This window comes from Oryzias latipes, chromosome 16 (genome assembly GCF_053564925.1).
Source record: "Oryzias latipes strain Hd-rR chromosome 16, Olatipes_Hd-rR_3.1".
Lineage (NCBI taxonomy): Eukaryota > Metazoa > Chordata > Actinopteri > Beloniformes > Adrianichthyidae > Oryzias > Oryzias latipes.
In genome coordinates this window covers 20,830,258-20,843,107 of record NC_136252.1, presented here as the reverse complement: position 1 = coordinate 20,843,107, position 12,850 = coordinate 20,830,258, and the positions used below count along the sequence as shown (strand labels likewise).

General features: G+C 38.7%; 1 protein-coding gene across 7 annotated transcripts; it reads right to left on the bottom strand.

Annotated features, from left to right (window-relative positions):
* Positions 1-1,205: 1,205 nt before the first annotated feature.
* Positions 1,206-12,274, bottom strand: esrp1 (epithelial splicing regulatory protein 1). 7 transcript variants are annotated; one of them, XM_078933398.1, is made up of 16 exons: positions 11,909-12,274; positions 11,390-11,545; positions 11,165-11,281; positions 10,198-10,309; positions 9,720-9,851; positions 9,082-9,136; positions 8,865-8,975; positions 8,646-8,778; positions 8,503-8,545; positions 7,720-8,039; positions 6,838-7,062; positions 6,512-6,752; positions 5,162-5,336; positions 4,244-4,385; positions 3,670-3,790; positions 1,206-2,330 (listed from the first exon to the last, which is right to left on the bottom strand). In XM_078933398.1, exons 1-15 carry the CDS (start codon positions 12,038-12,040, stop codon positions 3,689-3,691), a joined length of 2,196 nt encoding a protein of 731 aa, XP_078789524.1. In that variant the 5' UTR covers positions 12,041-12,274; the 3' UTR covers positions 1,206-2,330; positions 3,670-3,688. The 7 variants fall into 7 exon arrangements, with proteins under 7 accessions (XP_078789524.1, XP_023819765.1, XP_078789523.1 ...); XM_023963997.2 differs by having other exon boundaries at positions 6,500-6,752; positions 11,909-12,271; XM_078933397.1 differs by having other exon boundaries at positions 6,500-6,752; positions 8,865-8,972; positions 11,909-12,271.
* Between the last annotated feature and the right edge of the window lie 576 nt (positions 12,275-12,850).

The window sequence follows — 12,850 nt, the reverse complement described above, 5'->3', positions numbered from 1 at the left end:
ATAGTCAGTAAGCGCAAACGTCTGCTTCATTATTTTACTTTTTCAAGGGACTTGATACAAATTTGGTTGCAGATGTTTCTGCCAAGGAAATAATTTTTACAGTTTAATGTGTTTAACAACAACTGTGAGAAAGTGGATCAGCCTGACCAAGCATACCTGTGCATTTATTTTGGTTTGACTCTCACTCTTTTGGAATTGAGAGGTACAGAATGAAATCTGATTTACTCCGACACAGGTAATGTGAGTAAAATTAGATTTTTTTAATAGAAAGTGTTGAATTAAGAAGCAGAACTGATCTGAACTTTCCAGATCCAGTCTGATATTTGGGTGATGGTGAAACAACTGGAGCAGAATGGCAGAAAGACTTGAAAAGCAAGGAAATAATAAAAGGAGGAAGTGAAACAAAACTTGAGGATGAAGCTTGACAGTTGTAATTGGAGCAGCAGGGGCTGTTCACCCCCAGTCGGAAATTGGCTCTGCAGATTACAGAGATCTCTGTCCATAAGAACTAAGATTCTGTATGAATCCTTCAGACTATTCACATTAATATTATATAATAGTTTTTAGAATCTTATAGCATTCTTTCATGGATGTTGATTTAGTGCAGTTGTACTACTGTCCAAAAGTTACTTTAAATAATATTGGAAAGCATGTGTTCGCAGTCTACCAAGTAATATCTACCAATGAAATAATGAAGTGATAAAGAAATTTGTTGCATGGCAACGTTGTTGCTATGCTCTTTAAAATGGAGTATATTTTATGAAGGAGAACGTCTGAGTGCGTTTAAAGGGATCAAGCTGGGCGGGGCGCACAAGCTTGAATTACACAATGGCTTAATCTGGCCTCGGGGGGGTTGACATTGCTTTGTCCGACTTCCCTCTGACTCTCCACTTACTTCTCATTCTTCTCTGCCCTTTTCCAACCCGCAGAAAAAGGAGCCATTCTCTCACATGATGTATTTGGTGTATCTGTGACAATGGCTCTTCTTGCTGTGTAATAAGTGTGTAGGTGGGAAATTTAGGTAATCGCAGAAGACGGCGTGAGGGAGTTCCCACAGTTCCGCTGTGAGACACATTCTGTCGACAGACTGCTCCACCTGTGCGCGTGTATTCTTGTCTCTAAAATCCTTCCCCAGGAACACCGGGCGCAACAGAAAAAATGCTCAGCAAACAAAACCAAAGTCAAATATATGGAGGCTTCACAGCTTAGCATGTAATGTTTATTAGAGTAGATTTTTTTCTTAGTGTCCACTTCATAATAGAACAGCAACTCTAGATGTTCAGAGTACATACATCATTTTTGCAAGGTACAAATGACAATAACAGCGTTTTCTTTTCAACTTTTGCAAAGATCAAAAACAGGCCAAACACATCTCCGGTGTTTTCTTTGTCATTATCTATAAAAAAAGGTAAATCTAAAAAACAATTCAAAATAAAAAGTTTTTTAATCAAACTTGTTACTCAAGATCTCTGGAAGAATTCTGCAGATAGGTTACCAAGAAGTCTGTTTTCTTCCCAAGCTGAAACAAAACTCATCGTCAGGACACAACAGGGAAGCTTAACCAAAGACGGAAAACAGGCTCAAGTTAATGAAGCATGAGATGTCACAGTTTTGTAAATGATGTAAAAATCTAACTCTAAGTAACAAATGCTATCATTCAAAGATACTGCTATTTTTTGTTTGTTTGTTTTCCAGTATGACTGTTAAGCAGTGCATTTATATTTGGCATCATGTAAACATCTTAAAGTTTTCTACTAAACTTCTTCATGCACTAAAGCTTTCAGTACAACAACTGTGCTTTGTCAAGTGTACATCAAACACACAGTTTACTGCATCTGAATCGTAGTAAAACAACTCATTCTTACCTTTGTCACACTTACATTTTCACTCTTCACAGAAAAGCTTAAAGAAAAGATTTAGCTCAGTTGGTACCAAATCATTTTTCTCTACTTTAACTAACAAACATGATTACAGTAACATAACTGCTGTAAAAAATGATCTATAAAGCTTTTACAATAAAGATTGTGCAATATAGGATAATAATTGCTATTATTTAGGCTAAGGCCACAGTGAATTTGGTATAAAATACATCTATTTTTATTATCTAAAGATATAAATAACAAATCTAAAAGAATATTACAACAAATGTCTTTGACACAGCAAATTGTCACATGACAATTTGTATTTGTGTGACCCTACAGCAGGGTAAGATCCAAATACTGGCCCCCCAGTTTGGTTATGAAAGTGGGGATGGACATGAAAGGGGTGTCTGTTCCGCTGGAGTGACCAATCGGGCTGCTGCTCAGGAGAGAAACGGACTCTGCAGGAACCTGGTGGGAGGGGATCAGGAAGAGACAGACCAGAGCGTCAAAGCAAAGGTAACGATAAAAACTTCCACCCATTCCAAACTTTGCCCATCACCTCATCCCGTGTGTCACCTAAACTTTTTACCATCCATCTTTTGTACAAATTAACCCCAACAAGTGAAAGTTGGCTTCACCCCCTCTCTTTTAGTTTTGTAGCACTCTAGTGTGCAACTACATTCCAGCAGACATGGGACTATTAACTGACATAAAATCATTCCATGTCAGGATTTGTGTCTCACCAATCATGCAGTAAATTCACTTTTTCCCAAAACATCAATGCTGAAATGACCACTAAAGCTCAAATGCATTTGTCATTCTAAGCTCTCAAGAGTAATTTTAGTAAGAGTGCATTTCACATTCCACGCTGCGCTTTTATTCGAGACAAAGTCAGATTCTAATTGTCGTTTTTCTTTGAAAGTGCTTTTAATGAGACAGTAATGTAGGGTGAATCCCCCCCAAGCCGCTTAAAGGTCCTCAATCAGCCATTTACGATAGCGGTTCAGTCACAAATCTTTTTTTTTTTTTTGGTTGCTAAGGATTTGTTGGCTAGTTTTTGCTTATTGCTCAGCTAGACTAAACTAGTTGTCATGTGGATTCAAAAAGTAAATGTTGCTTCAGCTAATGGTTATCTCTTAAAAATGAGCTAGTTACTGCTATGGGTCTGTTTGCCAAAAATAACTTGTAACCATTTCATTCTGTGTACCTTGTGTCTTTATAGTTGTTGTTCTTCTTTATGAAATTATATTTAAGCTTGATAGTGCTACCATATTTGTACAAATGGACAATAAGTGCATTTCTGGAGGGGGTTTAGTGAACTGTTATTGAGCTCTGTTGTGCATCCACTGGAGATTTTTTAACCCTTGTGCTATCTTAGATGACCCCACCCTTACTTTGACGTGTTATTCCTACCATGACAAAGGTGGATAAAGGTGGAAAGATTTCATGTAATCCATGGACACCAGTGAGGTTCACAAATCATTGAAGAAAAAAGGTTCAGCGCGCTGTCTAGTGGGTCTAGATGACCCAACTCCCAATGTTAAAGTGCCTAGGATAGCACAAGGGTTAAGAGAACAAAAATTCCCCATTGTAGCAGTATTAGAAATACCGTAGTAGAAACTCCTTAAAATGGTTTAAGACAAACCATACAAGTCAACCAAAACCTAACATGTTGTCTATATTGGAGGTACCGGTAAGTGAAGATGAAGAAAAGGAAGGTCATCCCTGCCAGAAATCAGTCAAGCAATAACTAAAACCTCTGTCCAAAATGCATCCCCTCTCCCCTGGATTCTCAGCCAATCCTTACCTGCCACCTGCCTGACATCTCAAATGCACACCCATTCTTTGGGCTGCGTGACAAAAGTCCTGGCTGGGTCGTGAGAGTGCACGGGCCCATGGGCGTGCATGAGTGCATCCTCAGGAGCGTACTGTGGTGTGAGGGAGGGGGAGGAATGACAGTCACTAGGCTGAGACAAATTAAGTCCTTAGATGAAGTCCTAACAGTGACAAGGTAGCAAGAAAATCAGAGTAAGCAGAAGTAATAAGCAAGGCCTGGTGTGAGTTTTTCCTAATGTGGTAAAAGCAGAATGAACAGGTTTTTTTTTTTCTCCAGAGTGTTCTGTCTTCCAGATTTGAATAGTGGAAACAGAGTTCCTGCAGTTCAAGTTGAAGCAAGCAGCAGTTGTGTGACAGGACTGGGAGAGAGGACAAGATAAACTAGTTTGATAGCCTCTGGGCAGCCATTATGAATACCTAACAATACACACCCATAACAGAAAAAAAAGGTCTGAACAGAAAACTAAAGTTGAACAGAAAGATATGTGAAAGTACAAAGCATTTGTGAGTTTAGGTGCTACTTTAAAGTTAGTGAACTGTCTTACCTGGTATCCTTGGACCGCGTTAATGAGGTCTTTGACTCCATTTCCATTATAGGGAAGGCCGGGCATTCTTACCAACCCTCCCGTGGAAGAGAGAGAAGAGGGGGCAGGGAAGAAACCTAAAGTTGTAGGTGAGCCAGGCGGACTGGAAAAAAAAAAATATTGAAAAGCAGAAGGCAAAGACTATTTATCCAGGAAAGTTTTAAAAAGTTGCACATTTCAATAAACAAAGGACATAAAGGGGAAAAAAAGAACCCAAGCAGCTCTGGGTGTTTTCTCTAAATGTATTTCAATGACCTACTAAACAGCAGCAGAGGGCATTTGACCTACTAAAGAGAAACAGAGGTCATTTGATGTTTACCAAGTCCTCTGATAACACAATCTTTAGTTATTAACTAATCTTGTTGCAGGCTTTCTTCTTGGTAAGATACACTTCAACAGAATGCAAAGTCTATTTTGTTTCTACTATGAACAACTTTATTTTTAGGAAACTTATTAATAGAAGCCCCAAAAAAAACCATTTGCTTTCTTTTACCAAAATAGAAAGTCATTGCAAAACAAATGAGGATTTTGTGATTACTGCAGGGAACACAAGCATGGAACAGTGAGTGTTTTTTTTTAGTATTTGTTAATTGTTCAAACATGTATGGTGAAAGAATCTGTGCGGGCAAAGGATTGAATAAATCACTTCCTAAATAAAAAATACTGCAATTTTTGCTTCTGATTTTAACTGTTTGCTAAGGAACACACACTCTGATTCCAAATTCCCAATTTCCTGGCTTAAAGGAAGGGAAACAGTTGCAGGAAAAGCAAAACTAAGAAGGGAATCTCAAACCAAAGTAAAAAGATTTGCAGGTTAAACATGAAAACTTGTCCTTGAACTTCCCAAAGTATCGGCACAGGTATTTGCCCCCTGTTTACCTGGGGTAGTATGCTGTGTAGTTCATGTACAGCTGAGCTGACGAAGGGTAGTAGGCATGTCCAGGTGGGAGCGGGCGGGGTGTGAGCAACACCTGGCCAATAGGAGGGTAAAGAGCAGCAGCCTCTGGCAAGACAGGTGGAACAGGGGTGAAGGAGTAGGATGGAGGAGATAAACCTGAAAGAGTGAGAAAAGAGACAAACCTTTTCATAGTCTTGACGGTTAGGTTGGATATTTGTTTGATTATCAGCACAAAGAAACTTGTAACAACAGATTTAAACCTCCTTATCTGGTACAGGTGAGGATTTGCACCCATAGTAATTAGTTTGGAATGTATTGTCTTTGCAATTTTTCCCAGGTTGGTTCCAAGATGATAGAACTTTTCTGTCAAATATGTACTACTTTCAATTTTCTCAAAATTAGCAGAATGACTTTTCATATTTTCCTGTAAATTCTTTGGAAAAGTATAGAGGCAAAAGATGGGAACTACAAATTGCATTCCCAGAAGTAAAAACTTTTTAAATGCTCTCCAAGTATTTTTTTTTTTTTTTACAGAAAAACAACTTAATTCAGGTGTACTTGTACTTCCTTTTTCGTTGATGTTATAATTTTGTAAAATCAATTTCTAAATTTCTTTTGGACAACAGCCAGTCATTTAAGAAAGAAAGTGATTTTAGTTTAGCATTCTAAATAAGTACACTGCATTTTCAGCTAAACACCAATAGAGCATATTTTGTAACGATGAAGAGCTACGGACACACAGGAATAGCACACATTTACACACCACGCACTGCCCAGCTTTTGCAAGCTCCTGATTGGTGAAGCACAGAAGGTGCACAGACCTGAGCTGCACTAGACTATTGAGCTTAAACCCCATAACTACTGAGATTGATCTGAAAAGATTAGAGATTTGTAAGCACTGTTGTTCCATTGTGCACAAATTGAGAAAGAAAAAATGCATCGCTTACACTCTTCCAACCCTTCCAGATCATTATCAATTGGCCAAGGAATTAGTGATAGTCAATATTTAAGAATAAATAGAGCAAACATGCCACCAAAAAAAAAAAAACTATAGTATTTGTGTAAAACTTGTGAAACAGATGAAAAATGAAAGAAACTAAAAACATGAGGTTTGTCAAGCATGCAGATGAGTGAATCAGTGGCACTAAATTACAAAGAGGAACCACAATGACATCCACATACTTACATCCAGAGTTTCAAACCCCCCCATCAACATCCTCCCACAGTTTTAGATTGGAGAAAAAACCCAGCAACCCTGCTCCCAGGGCCGTAGCCCACCTACCCTGCAGTCCCGAAGCACCCCAGCTCCCAACACTTACGTCTAGACTTACATGGCGGTGGGCTGAGCCCTGTCCCACTCCTGCTCCTAGAATGTGTTTGTGTATGCATGTGTGACAGAGAGCATCCCATCAGAACCAAGCCCATCTCCTCGGCACTGCAGGGAAACACCTCCACATAGCGACTGTTAGCCCCCCGCTGGCTGGGCATGACATGCTTGTGAAGCTGCTGTGAGGCTTGTAGTGCACACTCCGGTGAAGACATTTGGATGAAGCAATCGCCCGAGGGTCGACCCTGGAAGCCCAAATCACAGAGGTTTTGCTTCATGTCAGAAAGAGTCGAGAGTCAGTTAGTGGGGAAGTGAGGTTAGTGCATGTACCTGCTGGTTGAGCACCATGTGCACACCATGTGGTCTGATATCGTGTGTAAACTCGCCCAGGAAGGCAAGGATGTCCTCGATGCTTGCCGTATAAGGAAGCCCTCTCAGCCGTAGGCAATCCCTGACACATCCAGGGGGCGGCAGGAGAGATACACTGGGCAGCATGGACAACAGCGGTGCTGGGGCCACAGGGATTAGAGGTGTCGAAGAGTATCTGTTTAACACCTAAATGACACGCAATTTCTAATTACTCCAAAGTTTCTCAAGAACTCGTTTAATTTCTGTTCAAAGTAAAAAAAAAAAAAAAGATAAAATTGCACATTCAAATAGCATAAACAAACATCCTGTTAATAATTCTGATTCCCATATGTCTAAATGCCTCTCTTTAAGAGACTGTCAATGTTGTACAAAGCCAAGCCCACGTCGTCCTTAAATGTGTTGCAATGGCAAGCAGGAGCTGGCTCATAGCCAACAGGACTTCATGTGTTTGCATTTCTAAAGAGGACCAATAACAGTCATTCTGGGTCATATAAAAAGCTTCAAGAAAGGATCACACCTAATATATATATATATTAGATCTATCTATCTATCTATCTATCTATCTATCAAAATTAATTCACACGAGTTTCTCTCACAAGTATGGGAGGAGCACTACAGGCTGAGGACCAACATGCAAAAAAAGGGTCTGTTTTTTCAAAATCTGAACACCAAAAATGGTGGAAAATATAATATGATTTCTCATGTTGTCGCAATTTCTTTCAGCCATGACATACAAACAAAATAGTGTGTGTTCACTGGAGTGAAAAGGGAATGTAAAAAACAAGCTAAATATAATATGTATAATGTTGTTTTTTCAGCATTAAAAAATACACGTCCACATACCTGTTGCACCTCTGCTGCTGTACTTTTAAACAACTCTATGTATCGCTTCCCCAGGATTTCCTTGTGTTTTCTGAGAGCACACAGGGCATGCTCCTCACAAGAAAACAAAACAAAAGCATCTCCAGTGGGACGTCCATCTGGGTAGCGGACAAATAGGATGCCGTCTTTTCCTCCGCTAACCGGACATGTCTCGTTCAGCCCGTCCTTAGGCGAGAAGAATGCAAGCACCTGCTCGTAGGTGGCAGTAAAAGGAAGTCCTCGCATCCTCACTATGATCTGGTCCTCACGTGATAAGAACATCGCCACCTCATTAGTTGTACCTTTAAAAACACAAAGACAGATCTTTCTTGACATAAAAATAGGTTGAGCAAAGATTGATTTTAGAGCATTTAGGAATAACTAATTAACCGAGCCAAGCCTTTCAATCTTGTAATAGTAAAGACTAGGTCATCTCTTTTTTTGGTCTAGCAATATGAAATTTGTCATTTATTATAACTGCTCTTGTAAAAAAGCACTGTCATTTACTTCCATGTTAACAAAAGTATATCATATCGCTAAACTGTAGTGGACACTTATTGTACAAGTTATAATTTTGTTCCAATTTATAATAGTTTATAATTTCCGAACTGAAAAGTGGGGAGACTTTAAAACATGTTTAGAATTTATTAAACCCCAGATATTGAAAATATGAAATTATGAGGATTTTCTAATGTTTCAGAATCCTTCAAAGCAACAGCAGCCAATATGTTAAGAAAACAAATATATGTATGAAAAAAGTCTCACCTCCAGCTATTTTCAGGAAGTCTTCTCCAGTTGCTTTGTAAACCTGGTGTTAAAAGACAAATAGTTTCTTTTAGAACACTGCTTGTGTTCTAGGAAAAACCTCTTACTATTTTTAAGGACCGCGCTGTGTCTCAATAGGTTACCTCAATATAACGGTTGCCCATATGGTGTTTGTGCCGCTGAAGTGCCAAATCTCTGTGTTCTTCACTGACAAAACGAACAAGTGCTTCTCCATTCCTCCTCCCCTGAGCATTGAGACAGAGTGCAGCCCCTCCCCTATAAGAAACAACAACAGTCAACCAATTCTTCAATTTGTGGCAATTGATAAACAACCGTAGCATTTAGGTGAGTCTGCAACAAACTTGGCGATGTTGAGGCCCCTGAAGAATCGAGCAATGTCTTGATCGGAGGACTGCCATGGCAACCCTCTGGCTCTGATCACTGTGTTGTCGCACACTTTCTCCTTCTTGCTGCTGCACACACACAAACATAGTCAAAGCAAGCAGCCCAAATGGATTCTCTGAATTAATTTCAGAGGCAGAGGACAGAAAAATGAATGTCATCTTGACCCTCACTCACCAAGTGCCACTCTCAAACTTCTCGTTAACCCTCTCCGGGTTTGAAAACGCATTGCCTGTAACAGGAAAGCAAGGAAAAAGTTTGTCAAAAACTGTTTTTTTAAAGCTGGAAATGTTAAAACAAAATCAGGTGCTTTCATAAACATTATATATTATTATATTCGAGGTGTGCTTTAACAAAGCATTCTTTTTCAGTTTCTTTCTGACACACAAAAAGTGCCACTCCGATCCTCTTTTGATCTATTTTGTCACACCTACAAGCTTTTTCCAACGGCATTTTTGCGTCTCTTCCTGATTCACAACAATTTGAATAAAGAAATACTCAGAAATGCAATTTTAAGCTCATATGTCCTGCATCATGAGAAAAGTCCTACAAGAACATTTAAAAACACCAAAAACACAATTTTCATCAGAGCCTTTAAACTGCTAACATTTATATATTAAGTTATATTTCTTTGAAAAATTGTCACTTAAAAATACCATAATTTGTATTAAAAAAAAGAAAAACTGGAATTACTGTACTGAAAAACTAACTGAAATTCTAAGAAATCCTCTACTGCTGCTTAAATTCCATAAACTCGCAGCAACTGTTCCATAAAATGTCAAAATAAAAGTAGTTTTTTTTTCCCTGGGACTCACAGGAATGCTCAGAAAGCAGTGCAAGAACAATGCTGGCCATAAGCTGGACTTGCTGTACAGGCACAATGGTCCCTGGATCTTGAGTGCCTAAGGGTTCCCATTCAGGGGGGGATTCAACTGGTATTCCTAGAGCTGATGAGGAGACAGTTAAGGACTAAACACAAAGATTTAGAGAGCACTGTTACTTATTTAAAGACTTTTTTTTTAATTCAAAACTGTTCTAAAGCACTGGCATGTCCATTTTACTGTACTAGAGGGTGTGTGGGGATTGTCCTGTTGACTAACCACACACTCTCTCAATAAAAGCCAGTAAAGTGTTGCCATTCTTTCCTTATTTGCATTTCAAAACCTCTTGCCCTGGAGCCAACACCCCTGCTTGTAAACATGCCATGTGTTGGTTTTGAGGGAAAACTAGAGCAAAAAAGCAACAGCTAAAGTTTTAAAAGAAATATACAGTTTTTCACATGTGGAAGGATACATTCAGCCATGCTGCCCACATTCGAAGCCTTGAGGTCAGATGAAGGAAAGTGTTTTTTGAACTCTTTTCGAAGGTCGAAGAAGGAGTAGAAGCAGTCAGGGACCAGGATGTTCTACAGAGGGATGACATTAAACCAGGGGGTGTCAAACTCATTTTCACCAAGGGCCACATCACCATTGTGGTTGTCTTCAAAGGACCAAATATAACTTATACATGTAACTAAATGTAATGAAAAATAATGTAACAATTCCTTAATGTTAAAAAACTCATTTATCTATTATAACTGTTTAAAGTGACAATTACAGTTGCATAGAAAACACATGTTTGCTTGTTACTCCAGCATAAATCCTTTTAAATTTTGTCCGCTTGTTAAAACCGACTATCAAACTGTCAAAATGAATAAAGAAAAATAACATAAAAGTGAGCTAGAAAGAACGTGTATTACATGTGTAACGTTTTACAAAAACGCATCCATCTGATGGTTTGACGACAACAATTTGTCTGCATATAGACCTGCAAACATTGAATAATTACAACAGCAGCTTCACATAAATAATATGTAATTAACTAAAAAAAAAATTTATTTTAAGAAATTTAAAACTTTTACGCTCTCGCGGGCCTCATAAACTGACATGGCGGGCCACATTTGGCCCCCGGGCCTTGAGTGTGACACATGTGCATTAAACAAACGGATGTGAACAAGTAGCCCATCAGCAGCAGCTATTTAATTACTCCCACCCCACTCAGGTTCACTCAGATCGGCAGGTGCCGTGGGAAAATGTCATAAGTCCTGTAGCACGTGCACAGGTGTGGTATGGTCGTAGGTGTGTATTAATGGTCGAGTCTGCATGAAAGCCTCTGTTTTGTAAGTCAGCTTTTGCTGTAACATTTAATTTTGCAGGCGGCAAAGAGAAAAGTGAAGATCCACCCTGGCTGCGAGGTGTTTACTCAAACCCAGTTTGCTCACCTTGCTTGCCGCCTCTGGGTGAATCACTTGACGGATATGGAGCTGCCCGTCTGTACACAAACACCATGACGTGCCTGCGCCCGCATTGTTCACCTCATTCTTCAGCTGAAGATCAAACTTAAAAACAACAGCATAATTTAGGAGAAAGTAAGAACATTATCTTGTACAGATTACCCTAAATTAGACTGATAGGTTTTTTATATTTGTAGGAAAATTAGACTTTACCATGCTTAACGCTGTGTCAATACTTGTAACTGTAAATATGCAATCCCCTCCAGACCCTTTCTCAGTTTCCTTGTTGTCCACCACATCCTCCTTCACATTTTCTTCTGTAAAGTCTGAGAGGTCAGGCTTGATGAGGAGCTCATTCACCCTGCCCAACTGGTTCAGGCAGAACAAAACAACAACCACAAAAAAGTCAGACTTATAGCACTTTCAAACTGAATGTAAAGTGTTACTTAAAATCCAAAAATTAAAAATCTTAAATTACATATTAGTATACATATTATTATAAATGGATACATCTCTATCACAAATATCTTACATGAAAAAATGTATCATCTAATCTAGTTCTCATTTTACTTATAGAATACCATAACTGATGTGCAACAACAATAATGGCAAAAAGACTAAATTTACTGTTTCAATTACAAGTTAGCCGTAATTTGAGCATTTTAGTTCACCACTACACTCCATTCTAAATGACACAATTCCCAAAATGCGTTTCTCTGTTTTCTTTGTTACCGTTTTGTTCTTTAAATCTACCAGCTGCCAAACCAACTGCACCAGCTCCTTCTCGTCAGATCCCAGCAGCTCTCCGCATGCGCCAGCTGTGGTGGTGAAAAACACCACCAGGTAGTCTACCTGTCCCGTCATCTGAACACAACTTTAAAAAAAAGGATAATACTACACAAACTACAACTACAACACCTAAGGTTACGTAAATGACCAAAGCAGCGGGATGCAGGTGCTGAATGCCCCTCTACTGTGAGACCAAGAATGAACTCCGTAAATCCAGGTTTTCTTTGTCGCGGGATTACTTTTGCATGAAACCGCCTGCAGTCACCATCACGGAATAATGGCTGAACGCTCCCCGTTTTGTAGTGAGTCTACCTGTGGGACCACGTGACTTTATACCTGACCCCTCCTTCTTTCAGGTGGTTCAGCGATTAGGACGTGGCAGTGTATTGCAAACATGAAATACTTCACATTTGCGTTAACGGGGTACTTTAATATACAAGATTGATATTTTGCTTACAGATCTGTACGGGTTTTGCATTAACAATACTACCACTAATAAAAAATACATATTACGGATGAAATAAATGTCATGTTTTTTTTTTTTTTTTTTTTTTTTTTTTTTTTTTTTTTAATAAATGTCATGTTTACAACCCTAAAACACACCACCACCCCCACTAAGAAAACCAATCATTTAACACAGATAAAGTACAGATATTTTTTAAACAAATCGGTTTAACGAGATATCATTATCAACTGATATAGATGAACAAAACTTGAAGCAACTAAAACTAATACCATTTTGAATAAATGTATTACAAAATAAATGTATTAAGTTTATTACACTAAATATCTGCAATTTATTAGATAGTAACACTTGCAAAATACTAAACGTATAAAGCAAATAATAAAAATGTACTAACAATAATCATTGTTTTTGTCATTATT

What these genes read in the sequence shown, in the direction of transcription:
- esrp1 (XM_023963993.2), bottom strand. Translation starts at nt 12,040, where the DNA reads ATGACGGGACAGGTAGACTACCTGGTGGTGTTTTTCACCACCACAGCT. An exon ending in TGTGGGCAGCATGGCTGAAT is followed by an intron (nt 9,852 to 10,197) that starts GTATCCTTCCAC and finishes TCTCCTCATCAG; the next exon opens with CTCTAGGAATACCAGTTGAA. An exon ending in ACTGCTTTCTGAGCATTCCT is followed by an intron (nt 9,137 to 9,719) that starts GTGAGTCCCAGG and finishes TTCCTGTTACAG; the next exon opens with GCAATGCGTTTTCAAACCCG.